The sequence below is a fragment of the Onychostruthus taczanowskii genome, unplaced genomic scaffold (assembly GCF_017590055.1).
Source record: "Onychostruthus taczanowskii isolate IOZ18803 unplaced genomic scaffold, ASM1759005v1 scaffold104, whole genome shotgun sequence".
Classification (NCBI taxonomy): Eukaryota; Metazoa; Chordata; class Aves; order Passeriformes; family Passeridae; genus Onychostruthus; species Onychostruthus taczanowskii.
The window spans coordinates 1,057,319-1,078,561 of record NW_024496968.1 but is presented as its reverse complement, the minus strand read 5'-3'; the positions used below and the strand labels follow the sequence as shown (position 1 = coordinate 1,078,561).

At 35.8% G+C, this 21,243-nt stretch overlaps 1 protein-coding gene across 3 annotated transcripts in view; it reads left to right on the top strand.

Moving 5' to 3' along the window:
• Nucleotides 1–20,759, top strand: part of ERO1B (endoplasmic reticulum oxidoreductase 1 beta) — a 29,048-nt gene extending 8,289 nt beyond the window's left edge. For 2 of the 3 annotated variants that reach the window (XM_041414134.1, XM_041414144.1), the window contains 12 exons: nucleotides 4,065–4,147; nucleotides 5,989–6,062; nucleotides 8,597–8,717; nucleotides 8,809–8,855; nucleotides 9,931–9,942; nucleotides 10,773–10,799; nucleotides 12,192–12,284; nucleotides 12,437–12,683; nucleotides 13,494–13,563; nucleotides 14,801–14,887; nucleotides 16,275–16,408; nucleotides 17,074–20,759. In XM_041414134.1, the coding sequence (XP_041270068.1) occupies nucleotides 4,065–4,147; nucleotides 5,989–6,062; nucleotides 8,597–8,717; nucleotides 8,809–8,855; nucleotides 9,931–9,942; nucleotides 10,773–10,799; nucleotides 12,192–12,284; nucleotides 12,437–12,683; nucleotides 13,494–13,563; nucleotides 14,801–14,887; nucleotides 16,275–16,408; nucleotides 17,074–17,134 (1,056 nt within the window). In that variant the 3' untranslated portion in view covers nucleotides 17,135–20,759. The remainder of the gene's footprint in view (nucleotides 1–4,064; nucleotides 4,148–5,988; nucleotides 6,063–8,596; nucleotides 8,718–8,808; nucleotides 8,856–9,930; nucleotides 9,943–10,772; nucleotides 10,800–12,191; nucleotides 12,285–12,436; nucleotides 12,684–13,493; nucleotides 13,564–14,800; nucleotides 14,888–16,274; nucleotides 16,409–17,073) is intronic. The other variant, XM_041414152.1, reaches the window with a different exon arrangement.
• The last annotated feature ends 484 nt before the right edge of the window (nucleotides 20,760–21,243 follow it).

The window sequence follows — 21,243 nt, the reverse complement described above, 5'->3', positions numbered from 1 at the left end:
CTTCAGTGTTCGCATGCTGATGAAAGAGTTATTTGATCAATTCGTGTATGTGGCTCTACCTTTTTACCTTTATGTACAGCAATGTTTCTGACATAGCTGGTACTGTTGTGTCGTGTTGAGTCTGTCATTGCTGGAGAGCTGGTGCAGACTGAATCAATGAATGACAAGGGACAGCAGTGCAGGGCCACAGAATGCCTGATGCAGAATTGTTGCTTCATTTCTGAGTATGGGCCACCTTTTAAAAAGCTTTAGGCTAAGATGCACAGAGGCAGTAGCAGTGCAATCTTTTTTAACAATCATAAGTAATCACAATATTTAATATTAAAAGAACCCAAATGATTGCATGGAGTTCTGCTATGCCTTATTTTCAAGAGGTCATTAGTCCAGAGATTATTTGGTCATTACTCTAAAGACAGTTTAGGCCAAAGTGGCCAGTTCTAACTTAAGCAGTCAGTTGGCTTTCGCTTGCATCTCTCCAAGCATCCTTTCTAGATCTCCAAGTGATCTTAGCAAAGCCAAAAAGTCACGAGGCTATATATGCCTAGGAAAAGGGGTCAGAGAAGAAGGACTGCTCTCACATCTGAAACACAGTGCCCAAGAATAAGGATTTTAGCAGTTGATGGGATAATCAAGCCCAAATGAGAGATCTTCCCATTGAGTGCCTTGACTGTGTTGTAGACACTTATCTCTTGATTAACTATCACATCTCCATCCTCCCCAATAGTTCACCATATCGTAAAGGACTTAGGAACAGGACTGTTGGCATTAGGTTTAGATCTCATGCCAAGAAACGTTATGAGAGATAGCTGAGATGAATACTTCATTGTGAATTCATGACTTGTGTGCTGCTGTCTGCAAAAGAGCAGGCAAATCTGCCCAAGCTTTAGCTCAAGAGGGAGTCTTGTTTCTTTTATACATACATTGTTAACTCTCTCAGCACTAAAGACTGCCTCTTGATTTAAAGGTTCCTAGTAATCAGAGAAGAAAAATCTTTCTCACTGACATGACCTAAATGTCAGTTATTTGACATTCCAGCACACGCAGCAGTAGTTGTTCTGAAAAGCTGGCACTATCTCTGGGCAGCAGATCTTGTGTTTTAGCTGAATAATCTGTTGCCGGTTCTCTTTTGCGTTGACTCTTTTATCTTCCAAGCTTGATTGTAGAGAAAATGACTCCTGGAATGCCATAATGCCCTCTAAAGAGAGGGACTGTAAGACTTTAAAACTGTTTTAGAAAGGGTTCTTTCTGAATTTGAGCTTCCTGATTGATTAATCTTGAGAGCCATAAATACGTTGTTAAATAGTAACTAAAGAGTATGCTAGTATGCTGTTCTTTAGATACTTCACCTGAGCATATCAAATTGGATTTAGGAAGTGAAAAAATGGATGCCTTTTGCTTTCACCACAATAAAGTAAGTTGGATAGATTCTTTGGGAAGCTGTCATTTGCTGTATGTTCGCTACAGTGGTTTCCTTTGAGTTGCCTTGCAGATAGTTGAAACCATTTATGCTACTGAAAGTTAGGCAATTCTGTACCTTTAATCTGCAGTAGAAGACACTAATATGTGCTGCTCTTCAGGGTGAAATTTGTCATCAAATTGGACATGAATGTTACCTAAGCCATCTTCTTACTTCTTGTGGTTCAGTTAAATGATCTTTCATAGAGCCAATTGAAAATTGACAATCTTATTTAATATCCCTTTTAAGGAAATCTCAAATTCATTTTAGTATGAATGTTTTGTTTCAAGGACTGTGCAAGTTCTGTGCTATTAGCCTGTGCTAATTTCCCATTTGGGGAAGTCATACACCTTATGGCTTATCTGTAAAGTAATGGATTAAAAAAAAAAAAAAAATTTTCCCTCAGAACACATGCATGTCCAGTATCTCTCTTTCATCCTGATAGTGTTGGTCTTGGAAAGCTGAAAATAACCAAAGTAGTCTTTTTAACAATGACAGTTATAATCTCTTAAATAGATATACTTATGGTACAATCCTGTGGATAGGTTTTTCTGTGGCTTCTATCCAGTTTTCCATTGCCTTTCTCTCCTAATGTAGAGGAGCTTGTAAACTTCTAGTTTTATTTAGGTTTTTGTGGGGGATTTTTTTGTTTGCTGAACAATGAAGAAAATAGTTATTTTGAATGCTCATCTAGCTGCAAAGACCAAGGTTACGCTTGTACAGCTTCCCAACAGGAGTGCAGTTAGCAATAGAGGATGTCTTTTTAATTCTTGATGCCACCATAAGCCTTTTGAAACAGTGCTGTAGAGGCACTAATTTCCTTTTCTATAGTTCTGTTGCATTTGAGTGGTGAATGCATATTTTGTGGCTAGACATTAAAGCTGTAATAATCTTTAAAGCAAGGGACAGGATACAGTAACTCCAGGTTACAACATTCAACTTCGTAACTTACTTCCTGCCCTTCTTTTCTGTTTTTTTTTTTTTTTTCAGTTTGTTTGGGTGGTTTTTTTTTTTTGGTTTTTTTTTTTTTTTTTTTTTTTTTTTTTTTTTTTTTTTTTCCAGTAACTGGCCTTAGGAGATACTGGTTGGCAAGAACAGATATTTTATCATGATCTTGTCAGGGGTCCCAGAGCACTGATCCGACAACTGTTGCTATTAAACACTGAAGAATAGAAAAGGCTGGAAACATGTTTTGAGACCTGAATGTTCATTTTGTTAGGAACTTTAAATTTAGGATTCTAATCTTGGCAGTAACCTTTTTTCACTTCAGGGTAGGGATTGGTTTGCAACTCTAGACATGCAGAATGTTTGCTTCAGCATCTCCGTATGTTATTTCATCAGCAGTATCTGTTTCAGTCTAGGTTAAGGCCATTCCTTGTTCCCATTTTTCCTTTTAACATCCATACAATGCTAAAGAATAAGGTCCCATGCCTGCCAAATCCAAGAAAATTGAGTGAGAAATTCTTTCTAAAGTAAATATTTATGGGCAAGACCCCTAACAAGATTTAAATTATTTGTTTTTTCTAATCTCCTTTGTGTCTTAGGTCTTCTGCTGTTTTTCCCCATGTTGGTTCAGGCAAATGCATTTTTAAAAAGCAAATAATTTTGCTTACTTATCTGAACAGTTTTAATTAAATTTCTTTTCTTTTTTTTTTAGTGATACATATTGTGGTGGTACTTTTCCTCTGGCATCTTGACCACAAAGCTGTCCACAGAAATAAATTACTCTTTCTTTTAAAATTTATCATTTATTTGTTTTATTAATTGACCTAAAGTTTAGTCTGGAAAAAACACACATACCCCCCTGCCAATCCAAAAACCCCCAAAAGGAGGAAATTGAGTTTGTCTTTTAAGACAGCACTGTTGCTACCTTTTATGTTCTTAAACTTAGAAGAACTTTCTGAGCTTTAAGCTGACAGACTTAAATTCCCTGCTTACATAACCATATTATTATAGAATAGTGGAATATAATCTTTAATTATTGAAATGTTTTCTTTAGATGTGTTCCAAAAGTAAGTATTTTAGTGGATTACTTTTTAAAAAATATTTCAGAATCAAAGTTCAGCTTATATATTTCCATTCTGTCTTTAAAATAAGCAAAATTTTAGTTCAGCTGAAAAAACTTGTCTTCCAGACCCATGCACATCTGAAGCAGGCCGATGAATTGGATTAAAGGAAACATGAGGGGGAAATGGCCAAAACTAATAAATATACCTACAGCATATGATTATACTTGCAAAAAAAGAGAGTGTGTTTATAGGTATGATGCTGCTCATCTTTCAAGGTCTTTTTATGAGACTGTAAACAAGTATCTGAAACACTCCATGTAGAGTGTTTCATAACAAAAGAACTCAGTTTAAATTAAAGGCAAAACAAAATTTTGACATTTTTACCTGAATTCCCTGTAATATTCAGAGTGAAATCAGCCTGATGAACTTAAGTGAAGAAAAATCAGAAGAAATGTTCCAGAACCATATACTACTTCTAGAATAAGAGGATTTTCCTTAATACTAGGGAACTCACTGCTAAACTTAGAAATGCCTTTCACAACACCTGTTCTTGAGGATTTCAATAATTCATTTGGATATTAAATATTACTTTTTTACAGTATTCAAAAGCAGCAAATAATTCCAAAGAATTGGAAGACTGTGAACAAGCTAACAAGCTGGGAGCAGTTAACAGTACCTTAAGGTATGCTGTGATTTACATCAACAGTACAAAAATAGTAAGAAAGGAATATTTTATTTTCTCTGTCTGATGTGCTGATTTTTGTTCTTCATTCTTTCCATAACCCATTAGAAAGTAAGTGGGAAATTATGCAAGAACATGTGAAGAAAAAGGTATTAAATTATAAGTAGACTTTTTTTTTTTTTTGTTTAAAGTATGCTTTGATACTACTTAAAAGAGTTATCTTATAGCATCAAGAGTCAGAAGAAACTTGCAAATAAAACCACATTTTCTCTATTCTTTGTTCTCAGCACCTGTGCTGGATTAAGGGGTTTGGTCCTGCTTTGTCCCACTGTTGCACTGATGTGCCTATTTGTGATCATTCAGTGAACCAGATCAGGGAGTTGAGATACTTTTGTTGTGTGCAAAGTTATTTTTAGCTTGGGCCAATTCTCTGATCTTGCTTATTGCATGGTACTGTGAAGATTGGGTGGGAAGAATTCTTCAGGATAGTGTTACCCCCAGGTACAGAAGTCTGTGCAACAGCATCTAGAAAACATAGCACTCTACTGGATTCCTCAGTTTTGAAAAACAGAAATAGAAAAATTAGTTTTTCACTGTTATTGGAGGGATATGGTGCCTTTGCCCACAAATTTCAGCAGTTCTACCTGGTAAAGATTTTGAAACTTTTTCTTGTGCCATGAAAAAATGACCATTTCTGCCTGGTGTGTGGTGTTTTAGGAGAAGTAAGAAATTATTAATTCTGTTCCATTTTTGTAAGGCAAAAGAATGTGACAGTGTAAATGAAGAGCTAGAGAAAATGCCTTTATGAGAGTAGGATAGATAATTAAAGTTGGAAGAGGGCAGGTAATGGATCCTGGAAGTGGAGGACGAGTTTGTGCTTTTCAGGAAAATAATGCAGTACATTATCCTCTTGTTTTTGAGTTGCTTTCCTTTATAAGTTGTATTTCTTGTGGTTATCAAATCCTGTCTGTTGGTAATTACCAGAGAATTTCCTCACCTAATGCCAAGTATAATGTCTCCTATTGTGATTTGAAGAAGTTTAGAAATGTATCTTGTTATAGAATTGCCCCTGTTTATAGCGTTGAGCAGGTGCTAATATGATCAAATGGAATAGGTTGTTTTTGTTATTTCAAGGTGCTTCCCTGCACGCTGGAGCAGAGTTCCCAACCTTAACTTTGCTTACATTTTGCTGTCAGTAGTGTGGCATCAGTAGTTCTGTGCTGCACACAGTCACAGAAGGAATGTTTTGGCACTGTTTGTGTTTCTTAGTGTGGGAGCTTCAAACTGCTTGTCTCTCTAGTGCAGTGCACCTTTGCAAATGCTAGAGTGGAATGCCATTATTATTAAAATGGCTTGGGACAAATCATATTCATAGAGTACTTAGCTTAGAAGAGGGATTTAAACATCTAGTCTCCCAGTGAAAAGTAAGGCACTAACAATTGCAGCTTTCATTGAAAGTACAGGTTATGAAAATAGGGTGATTCCTCCCTCCCCCACCCTCAAAGTGACAGCTGCTAAAGTAGTACTTTGAAATGTGTTAAAAATGTATTCTATGAACATATTTTACCAAGCTCTTACTGAAGAAGAGAAGCCACTGCGGTTTGTTTAAATAATGGTGAAATCTTTGTCTCAACATCAAGTTGACTTTTGAAAGTCTTGGAGTTGATGCCTGCTTGAATCTCATTGCAGTTAACAAGGGGTAGCTATGTATATTCTCAAGTTTCAGATACACTGACTCAGAATCCACTTTCAAGCTATATGTGGATTATATTTCTTTCAGAAGCTCTTATTGACATTGTTTATTTAAAAGTTTAAAATAATTTTTCTTTTTTTCCTCTCAGTAACCAAAGTAAGGAGGCTTTCATTGACTGGGCAAGATATGATGATTCACAGGATCATTTTTGTGAACTTGATGGTAAAATGTTTAAGATTTTTCGTGTTTGTTTTATTTGCTGTCTCATAAAAATGCAAAAGATCATGGTTTCTGTACAAATAACCATTTTTAAGATGTTTAAATTTTGTCCCAAGTGACAGAAATGTGACAGTTCATATCATACATACGAAGTGAAATTTTTTTGCAATTTTAAAAGGAGTGTTTGGTAGCCTATGCAGTGCACATTAACTGTTATGTCCTTTTAGTATATTGAACATGAGGTGTTTATGTAAATAAAAAGGATGGTAAATGGGAGGGGGCTAACACTTTTTTTAAAAGCTTCTTACAAAGAAATTGCATCTAGCACAAATAGAAGACAAATGGCTTGCAGCTGGTTGTTTCTTACTACTATGTTGTTTTGTTGCTGTTCTACTGTGCTTGGACTGAGTTTGTTCCTCTTCCAGCCTTGCTGTTTCCAAATGATTTCTGCATCCTTATTTGAAAGGACTTTCTTACTGTTAAAACATTAGGATACTAAATTGTGTCTTTCCTTTCCTCCATGTATGTGAGTCTTTTTATTTACTTGTAACATTCAAAGTTCCGAGGAGTGTTTTTCAGATAAGTGTGAGAATTGCCAGCTTCAGGATTGACTATTGAAGTCCTTCTTAATAAATACCTTAGAAAGCTTCCTATGCTAGGAATATTTAGGGCATAATGCTAGATGTTTTCATCTACCTTTAGGCTTATGTTTGGTGTCACCTGAGAAAGTAGCAGCTGCAGTGGACCTAGCAGCTGCAGTTCTCTTTCAGCACTTCTGCTATGTCTGATCTGAACACTTTCTAGATGAGCTGTTTCTGTTACAGCTAATGAGCATTACTGTAGGTCTGAACTGTTATGTGGAATTATCTGCTGTTGTCTCTATTATCTTCCAGTTGTCTACAAACACTTTTGAGTAATGCTGAGCTGTGAAAGGTATAATTGAGGAGCATTTATTTTAGAAATAATACTAATTTAAGTAGTTCCTGATTCTACCTCCATCTCTCCTTATATCTCCTGCTGAAGGAGGATGTGTCCAGCTGTGGTTTTTTGCACTGGCTCTGGTGTGCATCTTTCTGCATGGTAAGCTAATTAGGCTTACCTAAATAGCAGGAAAGTAAGTTGCCATCTCCCTGCCACCTCCCACACTGTTGTGATGAACTGGCTTATCGGGTGAGTTTGTCATCTGGAGCAGGGAGAGTGAGAGAGAATGACTACTGGGAGTCATGGGGAGGAAGCAGAAACCCTTGCTCTCTTCTCTCTTCCTGTTGGGCTTAACTATGAACTAGATAAGGGAATTGATCTAGCTGAAAAAACTTAGTAACCCAGGTCACCTTTCCATCTTTCTGTTGCATGGCTCTGCAGTGCACATAGACTCAGTTGTATGTGGATAACAAGAAGAAAAATAGACCCCAAAGTGATCAGGGAGTGTAGGAACAGCTTAGGTTAGCCACACTGTCAAATAAATAAGTAAAACTGCAATTTGACTTTCTCTCATTTGGCACTCATTGTTGTGTGTCTTGTATCAGTGTCCTTTTTTTTTTTTTTTTTGCTGCTGCTGCTGAAGCAATGCTTAACTGCTCATGCAGAATCATCTCTTTTTTTAGAACAGTTTCACTCCCTGTTTCTGTGGGGTTTTTTAATATCTGAGGAAGTACTACGTGGCGCTTCTTGGCCCATTCCGATGAATAAGTCTCTGGACTTTTTGGCTTTTATTGTATATGGGGTTTGTTTAAGCATGAGTTGATCTTGACCTAGAATTTCAAAGAAGGGTGAATTCCTCCTGCTTTTTACTGGTTGTAACTTGAAATTATTTCTGTTTCTACAGTGTTTTTAAGCAGAGGGAGTCCTGTTTCACAATTTTCTTTGGATAAGTTACCCTAAATGTGTAGCGAACTTCTGAGATGAGGGTATAGCTTGTTGTAAGGCTGCTTAAGTAACATGCTTCTTGTTGTAACCAAGAGATTTGTTCTGCAATATGATGAAAGTTTTGTACAGTTAAGCAATGTGATTCAGATTTTTCTGCCAGTATATGAAGGTATTTGGAGGAAAAATGGATTTAGCTAATAAATTTACAGTATGTACCAGCCACAAGAGGTACGACTACTTTGATCTTGTCTTTATTATGAACCTACTGTATGCAGCATACCCATTTCATAAAAGCAACCCCCTCAACCAAATATTGCCAGACAAACCCCAAATTTGGAGGCCATTTAAAGCAAAATGCTGTTTATGGCTTAGCCTAGGGTCAGGGAATACAGTGCATGTCAAATCTTTATGGTAGATTTAAAGAAGCCACATAGATGATCATCAGACATTATAGAATTTAGAGACACACAGGAGACTTTGGAATAGATTATGTGCTTTTGAGCTTTGTATTTAGTGTGTATGTTGCTGCATTTTTACATACATGGCACTTAAAATCCATCTGGAGATAGAATAGTATTATAGGAGACCTCTTGTTTACATTTAGTTCTGAGACTGGTTAAATCTTTTTCAATTGATCACTTAGCACATGTAACAAATTTTTTCCTATTTAGATGAGAGATCTCCAGATGCACAGTATGTGGATTTGCTGCTGAATCCAGAACGTTACACTGGATACAAGGGGCCTTCTGCTTGGAGAGTATGGAACAGCATTTATGAAGAAAACTGCTTCAAGTAATTGGGAGGGAGAGGAAGCCTATTTCTTATACTTGTACCTCAGTTTAGCAAAAAAACTGATCTTTGTGTTTTCTAACTTATTTTTTAGGCCTCGATCTGTCTATCGTCCTTTAAATCCACTGGCGCCTAGCAGGGGTGGGTCTTGCCTGTTTTATTTTCCAATGCACTTCTTTTACATAGTGACTGTTGCAGTACAAGGGATACAGATAGCAATCTTCAGTCTGTAGGTGTGCTTTCTGCTTTTTTAATTTCCTCTGTAGATCTAGCTGTACATTTTTAATATTTAGACTAAAGCTTGTGATGCTTTATTACATACATGCCTAGTCTTACCCCTATTAATAGGCTTATTAATGTCAGGTAAGCTGATATTAAAACTAAATTGCAAGTCTCAAACTGTTTACAAAGTGTCACATTAGTTTTCCAATTTGAATGTGCTTTTGTGTTCCTGTTTCTTTTTTCAAAAAGCATTTCATTTAGTCACTTCAGTTCATACTTACCCAGGTGTAATGTAGTTGTACATTTTTCATCCATAGTGTGCAATGTATTGCAAGTGTACAAATAATTACATTATTTGAAGGACTGGACACTTACAAAGAATCAGTTACGTGCAAAATTCTTTTTAAAAAGTATTCTAATAACTTGGGATTTGTTTTCAAATTTAAGTTGAAAGCTATAATCTGATGTTTCTAATGAATCAGCTTTCCTCTGTCAGTGTGTTTCATTTCCCTTAAAAATTAACTATCAGCCAATAGATTCAGTTAAAAAATCACCATCCACTAGAAAATCAAGTTATCTCAATACTTTTAATCACTAAAGGCTGATACATACAAATAAAAATAATTGTGAGAATTGTTTAATGCAGAGATGAAAATTTCAGGAACGAACACTGAATTGATTGTTGAATAATGCAAACTAAAGACTCTGGCTTCTTAACCATTTTTCTGAAGCTAAAGTACAGCTTTCAAGAATATGTGAATCAGCTGCTACTAAGATTGGAATTTCTTAGTGACTTTCATTATTACAATGTGTCAAGTCTTGTGTGATCTTGGGGAGAAAGAATGGAGTGAAAGAAAGTAGCCTATTTTTTATAAATGAAATAAGGTTTCCTGCACTTTTGTGTGTTTGTATTAAAGTTTGTGTTTCATTACTGCTTTGCTGTGGAAATTATCTTTTTAATGCTTATACATTTCTTTTTTTTTCCCCCTCTAAGGAGGAGATGATGGTAAGTCATCTTATTTTCCTTGACCTGCAGAAATGAAGTAAGCATTAGAGAGTTTTGGATTTATTCACTTTACAGTTATCGAATTAGAGAGCAAGAAAGTTATGTTTCTGTTATTGAATAAGAGAGCAGGAAAGTTATGTTTTTATGCAGATTATTGATCAGAAGATATTTTTAATGGACTCATACTTTCATTTGGAGTAAGGGAATGGAGTGGATAAGAGCAAAACACAATTCTCTTCTTTATTCTTATTCTTGTAATGGAATATGTGCTGTAATAATGTTATTAGTTCTTCCAGAGCCCCATTGATACTGATGTCACATCCCTTAAAAGAAGAGGGACCATTATTTGTGTATTTTCTTGAATTGGGAAGATTGATTTTTGGAAAGATTGGGAGACAGCAGGGAGAAAGTATTTGATCTGCCTACAGTGAGGCAGACTTAAAGATTTTTCAGTCAATTGAAAGCTCTCGGGCAAAAGATCTAAGTCTAAAGGAAACCTTTAGGCAGATTAAGGTGAAGGCTGTCAGAATTGCACTGTGCCATTATGTCTTTCACCAGCAGTGCAAGTTATCAAACTTGTCCTTCCATACACTGCTGCCCTGACCAGTAGCTTAGGCATGCTCATTCTTGTATTTCTCCTATTCTGTCCCCAAAAGATTTAAACCAGCCTCCAAGTTAGCTGCTTCAGTGCCTGTTCTCATTTTAACAGCTAAATTATTTAAGTTCATGTTAAATTAGATGGCAGCTGATGTTGTATGCATAGTAATGTAAAGATGCTGTAATGTTGAAAATGAATATTCTTCATTTAACTGTGTACTTTGTATTTACAGGAGAATCTTTCTACACATGGCTAGAAGGTAAGGCTCTTGGATGAGTTACTGTAGTGTTATATTCACTAGAAGGAACGCTGTAGCACTTTTTTCATCTCCTCAAATATTTTTCGTAGTGTAGGCTTTCATAAATCGTCCAGAGCTTCCAAATGTTGTTCAAATACTTCTTACCTTGAAGGTCTTTAAAAATCTTCTCATTTACTTAGACAGCATTCTCCTTAAACATTTAAGTGTTTTATCTTTCATAAAGAGGGAATTCACTTCATTGCCAGTTACTTTGAATTTTCTGGTTATTTTAGGCATTTAAGCAGAGGCATTTGTAGTAGTAATATTGGTAAGCATTATTATTTGGAAACAGCTTTAAAGAACATTAAAGATTTTGGTGGCTGTGTTCCCAGTTTATAATCTGTGTGTTCAGAAGGCAAAGCAGTTTTCTTTTTATTCATGTTGAAATGGAAATTATTATTGCAGTAGTAGCAATCAAAATCAAAATTTGGAGGTGTGCAGAAAATTGAGTCAAATGTACTTAATTTTAAAATTAGTTCATTCTGCCTTCCCTAAGCCTTTACTTGCCTGGTGGTATTGTAGGAAAGCATATAAATGTACATGCCTTTAAAAATGTAACGTCTAAGTGAGGACACATGGCAGCCTCACAGGTAGCCTTTAGCACCAGCTCTTCCATTTGTGGAGATTGGAGTGCCAGGAATGTTGCCCAAACATATTTTTGAGAGGAACAAACTCTGAAATTTCAAGTGTGGTCTCTAACTTTGGTTCTAATTGGAATTATAAGTAATTTCAGCATATAAATTATATTCTGACATCTCAATACCACTGTATTTCCATTTATGCTGTAGAAGTCTGTATTCATCAAGTCATCTTTTCCAAGATTTTGTCTTGTGCATTTAAATCTTCAGTACAGCTATGAAGAGGTATTTTTGCTGTTTTCCAGTGCTGTAAGGTTTTCTGAGCCTTTTGGTGTTTTTCTTCAGGGCCACTCCTCTAATTCAATGGTAGCTCTAATTGTAATTAAGATGGGTCACAGTATATTTCTGATTTCCAGACCATCAAAATTCAAATCAATTTAAATTTATTGCTCAGACAGTATAGGTATCTTATTTTTGTGCAGCAATTTATATGTGCCAATTGAACAGATTGTTATTTGACTGTTTTTACTAGAACACTAAAATAGCAAGCAAGAAATGTCAAATGTTATTAATAGTATTGCTTTATGTAAAAAATAGGAGGTAAGCTTTTCCTATGATGGCTATAAGGGCTTATTAACAATACTCAAGTGCTGTAATTGTAATTCTTGAAAGTCAGCAATGCAGACTTGCATCATTAAAATGTCAGGGTATATTCATTTTAATGAATTATTTCCAGTATTTAGTTTGGGATCTGTTTGTCATTTTTCCTGGACAGGTCTGTGCCTTGAGAAAAGAGTGTTTTATAAACTCATTTCTGGACTCCATGCTAGCATCAACTTGCACCTGTGTGCAAATTATCTCCTTGAAGGTATGTCTAGGCAAAATTGCTGAATGGAATTCTACAATATCTGTAGTATGTATTTTTTTTCTTCTGAAAATTATTGGGGTATGCTTAGTTGATTTTATATTCTAAATGTGTCTCTTTTACTACCCCTGCCCCCTTTTTCTTTCTCTGTGTAGAAACATGGGGGAAGCCCCGCTGGGGACCAAATGTGAAAGAGTTCACTCGCCGCTTTGACCCTGCTGAAACGAAAGGAGAAGGACCAAGGAGGCTCAAGAACTTGTATTTCTTGTATTTGATAGAGCTGCGTGCTTTGTCAAAGGTTGCTCCGTACTTTGAGCGTGCTGTTGTCGACCTTTACACCGGCAATGGCCACGAGGATGCTGAATCTAAAGCTCTCTTACTAGATATCTTCAGGGATACCAAGTAAGGCGTGAGGGGTTTTTAGCAGCAGTTTCAAATTTTCAGTTATATTTGGAGGTGAGAATAGGTGGCTCCTTGATAGGATAGGACAAGGAGGAGAGTGGAATGAAGGAATAAAATTTAAGTAACGGGAGAGATCAAGGGGAATTTGTACATTTGATAGGACAGATTAATAGTTTTGAGGTTTGAATATACCAGTCTTTAAAAACAAACCAATAAAATGCACTCAAAAACCCCATGCAACTCAACACCCTGGGAATACTTCCTGATTTTTTCCTGTGTGTTGCTTTTTCTGATTCTTTAGTATGAGATGCACATGATTTATTTTGAAAAGGAAAGTAGTACATACAGTCTTTTAACAGTCCACTGAGTAATCCTGCTTTTGTCATAGACTTAACCTCTGTTGGTTTGGCCATGCCCTCTTCCTTTATTTATTCCATCATGTTCTTAAGTTCAGTTTCTTTGCTCTCCTTTTTGCTAGTTTTTGTGATTGGTTACATGTTGTGTGGTTTCATTGCTGTCCCTAATCGTGGTCTTGCTAGGTAATTGAGATGTAGTCAGGCAATGATCAGTGGGAAGGCAATCATTAAGCCAATTTCAGGATTAATTTGAACAAAATTCTGAGTAACAGATTTTAAGTTAAAGTGATCGAACAGTAAAACCAATACCACTGAGTAATTTTTTTAAGGTCTAATCTGCAAGGACTAGGAACTCTGAAAAATATTTTACATTGATGGCATCAGCTGCTCACCAAGCTTAATTGAACGCTAGTTTGTGTCAGCATTTGTTTTGATTGCATTTTGTCTTTATTAGGTCCTTCCATATGCACTTTGATGAAAAGTCCATGTTTGCTGGGGATAAAAAAGGAGCCAAGTCACTAAAGGTAAAGCTAGTTTTCTGAATGACATCCAAAATACCTATTTTGGAGTTAGGCTGTGTTACTTTGGAAAGCCCTTCCACCTACCACAAACACACTGCTGAGAATAAGGTTTTATCCCTGCCTTTTCTAGAACTGTATCTGAGGCCTTTTAATCAACTTTGTGGTAAGGTGCTGTGCTGATCCAAGAAGACCAAAAACTCTGGCTTTGTGCCTTGAGTCTGGCATCAGTGGTGGGGCAAATGTGTATTACCAGTAAAGGCAGTGGTGCTTATTTTTGAGTAGAGTAACTGTTTCATAATTATCTGGATGAAAAGAACCTCATGTTTGCTTTACAAAATGGTGACTTATACAATAGAACACAATATAGTATTGTTTTATATATATGAGACTGTCTCATAAATATAAATATATATGTATATATATAAAGACATATATGAGACAGTATAGTCTCATTATATGATACTTAACATTAGAAAACATAGTTCCTAGACATGGGAACCTAATGAGAATGCTGTACCTACCCATCAGCTTCTGGTGTTAACATGCCACTGGTGTAAATTGCGATTCCATAGTTGGAGTGGTGCTTGGTAATGAAGTTCTGTTTAATAAATATTAACACTTAAAGCACTTATTTCAGTAGTGGTTTGGAATGTTATCAGCATTACAAAAAATGCTATTAGAAAAGTGTGGCAGCGTTTTATCGGCCCAGCAGCGTTTTTTGAACCTTAAAAAATTGAGATCAGCCTAGTTAGTTCTGCACTGTGATTGCTACTGCTCTGTCTGAAGTTGCACAGCAACAATCTACCCATAGTTTTGAACAGGAAATCTCTTTTGTGAATTGTAACTTGTTTGTCAAAAAGGTGTTTTGTTCAAAAGGGATTTGAATAATGGAAGAAAAAATGGGTCAGGGACACAGATACAGTACTTACACCTCAAAATCTGGATAAAGTTGGTAGGAAATCAGTGTACAGAATCCAAACATTATGTACATATTATGTATTTTTGGGGGATTTTTTTAAAAATTAACTGTTAGAAGTGGCTTGGAAACCAGATTCTGGGTTTATATGGATCTTTGTTATGGCCTGACTACATAAAGCAATGGTTTTGTTCAGTTTTGGTTAGAGAATTGATATTCTAATGGTACTAGATTTCTAATGAAACTACATTCATTAACATTCTGGTTTTGTAAAGCTAAGATGTACCTTAGCTTGAGCTTTCTTGTTTTGTTTTTAACTGATAGGAAGAATTCAGATTGCATTTCAAGAACATCTCCCGCATAATGGACTGTGTTGGATGTGACAAATGCAGGCTGTGGGGCAAGCTGCAGGTACAGTTTATTTTGTGTAGGTCTGTGTGTTCTGGCAGGGGCAGGTCCCAAGATAAGCATCTATTTCATTTTGGCAGGACACCTCTTACCTTAGCGTTCAGGCTTTCTGCACATGGTTGGTCCCTGGTATCCTTACATATATATTAAAAATAGATGTATGTTTAGTTTACCATTAAACATTTTAATTTTTTTTCCCAAATTGTTTATTTTGTTTATTCAACAGCTGTGTAGTTTACTAAAACATAGAGTTTGTGTTCTAAAAGAGTTACTTTTAAAGTAGATGCTTCATGGTAAGAAATTACTAACAGTCAATATTTCAACTGTATTCAGTGATCAGAGGAGCCTTCCCACTTATGGGAAATCTTCCTTTAAACAGAGCACTTACTTGTTAGGGAATCCAGGGTGATATTTAACTCCACAAATTGAGATGTAAGAAAAATAAGTGATTGAGATTTTCACGAGGGCAGCAAATGAATGCAAAGTTGTCCAGTAAAGGTGAAAGTTGAAAGCCAGTTTCATTTTCTTGGCTCCTACTGACAACAGTATTTTAAACCTCAAGACTAATGTTAAGTCCAGAGTGAGAAGTTATTTTGGAGTGCCTGTTGTACTATAGCACTTACTACATTAAACTTACTAAGAGTGCAATTTTCAAAGAGTTTGTAGCATCAAAAATTTGTTGGTCTCTGCTGAATTTCTGGAGTTCTGCATATCCTGTCCTAGTTAATGCTTCTGATCTATTGTTGTTGTTCCACCTCACTAAGAACTAAAGAAGACCAGATTTGCTGACCTATAAAGTTCTCTTGCAGCCAGCTTCAACCACTTTTTGTCAAAATCCAGTGGTTGCTTATCTAGCCCAACTGAAAGTGAAAATAAGAAAAGCTCCTTCTGTTCTACTCCTGCATAGAAAATAGGGGTTGAAATTGAAACTGCTTTGTTTGCCGCTAGAATTGAAGGTGGGAAAAGCACATGTGTTGTGATACCTCATAAAAAAACTTAGTTTGACTTCAAAGGGAAAGGGGAGATGTGCTCCTGCAGGAGTGGGACATCTATAAGTGAGGGGCAGGAGGGAGCTGGAAGTGTTGTAATAGACATGTTTTCGTATGCATAACCAAGGAGAGAAGAGATGGGAAGAGATTAAAAAGACAAGGATGAAGAGCAAGTATACTTGAGGAAACAAATGCTCCTTAATAAGTGACCTGGTACACAACTGCTGTCGTGTATGTGCTTTAGTGCCCTGGTTTTTGTACAGATATTTGGATTGAGGGTCAGTATATAAGAATTGGTACTAAAGTTTACCAAGATTAATGTGGCTTTATCTTTTTTATGGTTTTATCAGTGTTTGAAGGAATGGTTTTACTGATGTTAAAACATTGGACTTTTCTTATAGACTCAGGGCTTAGGAACTGCTCTGAAGATCTTGTTTTCTGAGAAAGAAATACAGAGCCTTCCTGAGAATAGCCCATCAAAAGGTTTTCAGCTCACACGGCAAGAAATAGTTGCTCTTGTAAATGCCTTTGGAAGGTAAAATGTTATCATTTTAATAGTAGAAAAATATAAAACTTCAGTGTCAATACTCAGTTTCTGTGGAAAGATGGCATTGTACCTGTAGCTGTAGGTTTTGAAAGGCTGAATTACTACCAGTAATATTGATAAACTTAATGCCTTCCAACTGAGTGTGTGGATTTTTAGCCTTAATCTTCGTTCTGTGTTTGGATCTAATTCATCCCCTCTGTCTCAAGTCTCATAAGTCTACCTTTTGTAAGATGAAATGTCTCTTAAATTTCATTAATTTTTTTAAAATGTATCTCCTTCAAATGATGAAACATTTTAACAGCTTTAAAAGAAGTTTACATAGGGCGTGCTTTGCTCATTATGTTAGTTCTTCAGATCTTGAATATAACAATCTGTTCCTGTTTAAACAATCTATTTAAACAATCTGATAAAAGAATGTAATAAACTTTACTACCTGTGGTTAGGGATTTTTAGAAGTTTAATGAAACTGGAATGATTAAACGTATATATAAACTTCAATCCCTGTCATATATTATGGTAATGTAAAATGGAGAGTCAATAGATCTTTTGAGAACAGAATTGTGTCTGAGGAAAAACCTAAAGCAAAATGAATGTGATAATTTGTACTTCTCTTTTGCTGACTTGGTAACATTGTGATGGTTTTTATTTTCCAGGCTTTCCACAAGTATAAAAGAGTTGCAGAATTTTAAAGTTTTATTACAACAAACTAGGTAATGAAGGTCTTTGCACAGCCCGATAGTGAAGATTATTTACATGACTGCATTGAGCAGAAGGAACTGATCCTTACAGGACTCACATGAACTGATAAAAAATAAAATCAAATCCCAACTTGAATATTTATGTTTAAGCTAGGAATGGTTATTAATTAGAAAATATATTTATGAATGAAATATAGAGTTTTTAAATGTGTAAATTATGCTGATCTGTTTATTTTGTAAGTTTTCTGCTCACAGTTCTGTTGTACTTCATAAATTTGCCTATTTCCTTGTCTTTCTGAGACAGCTGTTTTATATGAAAACATGTAACTCCACCCTGACTTGGCTTGTCTTGAAAGGGGGAGATCACTTCTTGTGTCTCCCCATTTACTGTACTTCAGTGTATTCTGAGGATTTGGTATGTTTGTTCTGAATGTCAAAAGGAAGGGGGGGAACCTCCAAACAAACAAAAAATAACAATAAACAAACTAACCACAAAAAGGAAATAAGGCCCTTGGTGAGTTTTAGCTTCTTACTGTAATAATGAAACTTACTTAAAAATAGCAAATTTACTGAGCAGAAAATGTTTTCATGCTGGGCTTCTTTTCATCATGATGATACCAATTTTCTTACCCTTGTCTTGTGCTTTTCAGCACTTTTTTTTTTTAATTGCTACCTTGTCTCTGATGCAGCAGAGTTGAAAATGACTTTTCTGCAGCCCCTTGCTGCAGGCCCCTACCTGCATTTACTTGGAGGTAGGGGTCAGGACAGGGGGAGATGGTTATTGGAATGCTGCTAGCTGAAAAACCTCAATCAAAACAGTCAATCAAATTTCTGTTTACTCCATGTTATTTTTCTACATTGTAATCACAAGTTCAGTTTCCAAAAATTGTCTCTTTAGTGTCTTAAATGTTAAAATAGCACACTTGGTCTTTCAGCCATGGAAATAAATTTGCTCATTATGAGTTATGTTTGAGTGCTATGTTAAAAGGTCAGTGTAAAAATAACTTGCTTTTGTAGTCACTTTTAAAAAAGATGCTTTTTAAAATTCATAATCATACTGACATTTAATGCCACATACTCTATCTATGCAAATCCATTCTGTATCTTATTTAAAAGGATATTCAGCATAAAAAAACGGGTATGTTAATAACATTACTTTCATAAAATAAGAAATTACTCATGTATCATTGTCCACAAATGTCAGTGATAACTTACCAGTGTCAAAACAGAATTCAGAAACAGCATTACCATTAGTAGCAACCAAATATTGGTTTAAATTTAAAATGAAGTAATAATTTATTTTAAACCAGCATGTTTAAAAATGAAGTTAGGTGTTATGAATGTAGGAAGTGCTGGTGCAGTGTAGATACATCTCTTGTTTTTAAAAACAAGTCTTCACAAAATTAAGTGCTCTTAAACATTTTTCACCCTATTAGATACTGAGTGACCTATTTATACAATTGATTGTAATTGTATTGGCTTCCATAATGTGTTCCTTTACAGCTGAAATTTTCTGAAGGCTGGAGTACACTCTGCCCTTTGTTTCCAGACTAGCCTCAAATTTCTACCTGACTGGAAATGAAATAGACTATTCTGCTGACACTTGGCTTTTATAAAAAATGCTGTTGCTTAAGAAGGTTAACCCCTTTGTGTCAAACTGGGGTATGCTAAATGAGACTTGAAAATATAGGAAGGGAAATAAAAAAACAACTAAAAAAAAATCCAAACCACCTTTAATTTGGTGATAGTTGCACAAATTGGCAGTGAACTGGTATCCCAGTGGAAGTTTCTGTTTAGCCTTATAGGTAATTGGACCTGGTGTTAGGGGAAGCTGATGCCAGTTTGGGGATGTTTGTTTTTTCCTAGTAGCCTCTCTGGCCTGTGGGCACCTGTGTCTGAGCAAGTCATCACAGGCCTTTGTTTTCTAGTTAAGCAGAGGAGCATGAGGTTTCTAGGTGGATTCATCTGGCCTCTTCCAAGCTCTGTATTTGCACCCTCAGAGTTTATTTTTCTCTATTAAATTGAAGTGGGAATCTAGGTAAGTAGCTCAGATGTGAACAGCTGTGTTTGGTAAATGAGTTACACACTGAGTATCCAAATCTTCTCAGTAATTGTATATATTGAAAGAGGGTGATTTTTAATTGGCTGTTAATTATTTGCCTTTTGGATAGACCTGCAAGGGCTAGAACTGTAGGCTCACTTGTGTGACGAGTGCCGTATAACTGGGATTTATCTGTATTTTTATATATTATAGTGCCTAAAGCTTTAGGCAGGATTTTCTAGTTAAAATAAAAAACAAAACTGTACGACTGCACTGCCCCAGGCAGGACCTAAGTCTCAGAAATGTTTCTTCCTTTTTTCTCCTTGCTGTGTGGGGAAAGTGAATTGCTTCCAGCCTCCTCCTGGGGATGCAACTTGCTATTTTTTTTCTTTTTCCACCTGTGCCTGGCTAAAATCAACAGACACTGAAGCAGAATCATGCACTTGCTCATGGGACAGGTGAGAGACTCAGGCATGCAGATCCTGGACGCCTGGTCCTTGCAGCCCTTGTTGGCACAAGGTAAATACTGTTAGGTAAGGACATAAAGAGATGTGAAGCTTTTCTTCTTTTCCTTTGTGTCATGGGAACACAGAAATGCAAGTGAACAGCAAATTGTGTGTGTAACTTCTGTTGCACCTGAAGGTACATATCTCTTGACGATCAAATGTGGAAGGCATTTCACTTCACTGTCATTGTAGAGATAGGACATAAGGTTTTTCCTGTAACAAATCTAGTTGAAACAATTTTCCTGTCACCATCTTTTTTTACTGTATTTGATGTACATTCTGTGACTATGCTGCCTATGAAGTTTTTCTGTATGAGTTGGATGACTTAGTTCTTTATATGTTAAATGAAATTTTAAAAATTTACAGCTCTTTTTTGATACTAAAGAATAAGGTTAGTTACACCGTCCATGACCTGTAAACTATTTTAAATTCCAGCTCCCTGTTGGAGATCAGCTTGTCAACATTGTCTGCCATTCATTTTAGAGTAGCAGTACATTTTCCTGTACAAATGACACAATGATTGTAATCCCAGAGGTAGTGAGAAGACAAAGACAAAAATGTTTAATTGTTCCCAAGTCGTGAAGATTTGTGTGAAATGGTGAAAAAAGACTTGGTGCAAACTACTTAGGTAAAAAGTAGGGCACTGTTGCTGAATAACTTGTTCTTCAGTGCTGAGGAGGTAGGTCAGAATATACATTTAAAACAATGAAATATGGAGACTTGTGTAAGCTGGAATAATAAGTGTTTTCCTAGTTTTCAGCTGATGATCTGTGCTGTCATTGTATGTGCATGAAATACACTGTGCCACATTTTCTTGAGTTGTGTTTGATGGTTGAGTTGCCTTTATCTGACCTTGCTTTGTGCTTTTCTGGGAAATGACCTGTAATATGTTGTAAATAATCTTGATGCTCATGTTTATAAAGTAGCAATCAGCAATTCATCACTTTACAATTTCTCCATATAGCTATCCTATTAAAATGTAATATTTATTAGAATCAGAATCAATGATGGAACTGCTTATCCAGATCTAAACACTTCTGAATCTTTGCTATGTTTGAATCTACAAAATGCAAATTAAAGTATTTTCTGCTACACCTTCTTTTTGTGGATGTGATTTTTGGCATATCATTTGAAAATTTTTTTTTTGTTGCTTTTTATTTACCTTTCAATGACACTTGGTAGCTATTACAGAAATTACTTTTGTGATAGTCATGTAAGATTAAAATTGAGATTTTCCCCCTCTCACTTAAATTTCATTCAAAAGGTGAAGACATGTATATGTCTTGCTGTTGACATTGCACTGTCATGGTGTGTCTACACATCAGGAATCCATTGTAGAATTACAATGTTTCTGTATGAGTATTGCCAAATTTAGCCCCTGCTTAAGTCCAGTTGTTTTAAGATACAAAAAGACTTATTTAGAAATGAAATCTGTTCTGTGTCTTTCTCAGAATAGCTTATAAAATCAATTTGTGAATTCTTTTTTTGTTTGTTCATCCAGTGGGGGTCTTCATGTTGAAATTATTTCCCTGAAAGGAAAAATTTGAAAGACATAATTCACCCCCAGCTTAGGTAAGT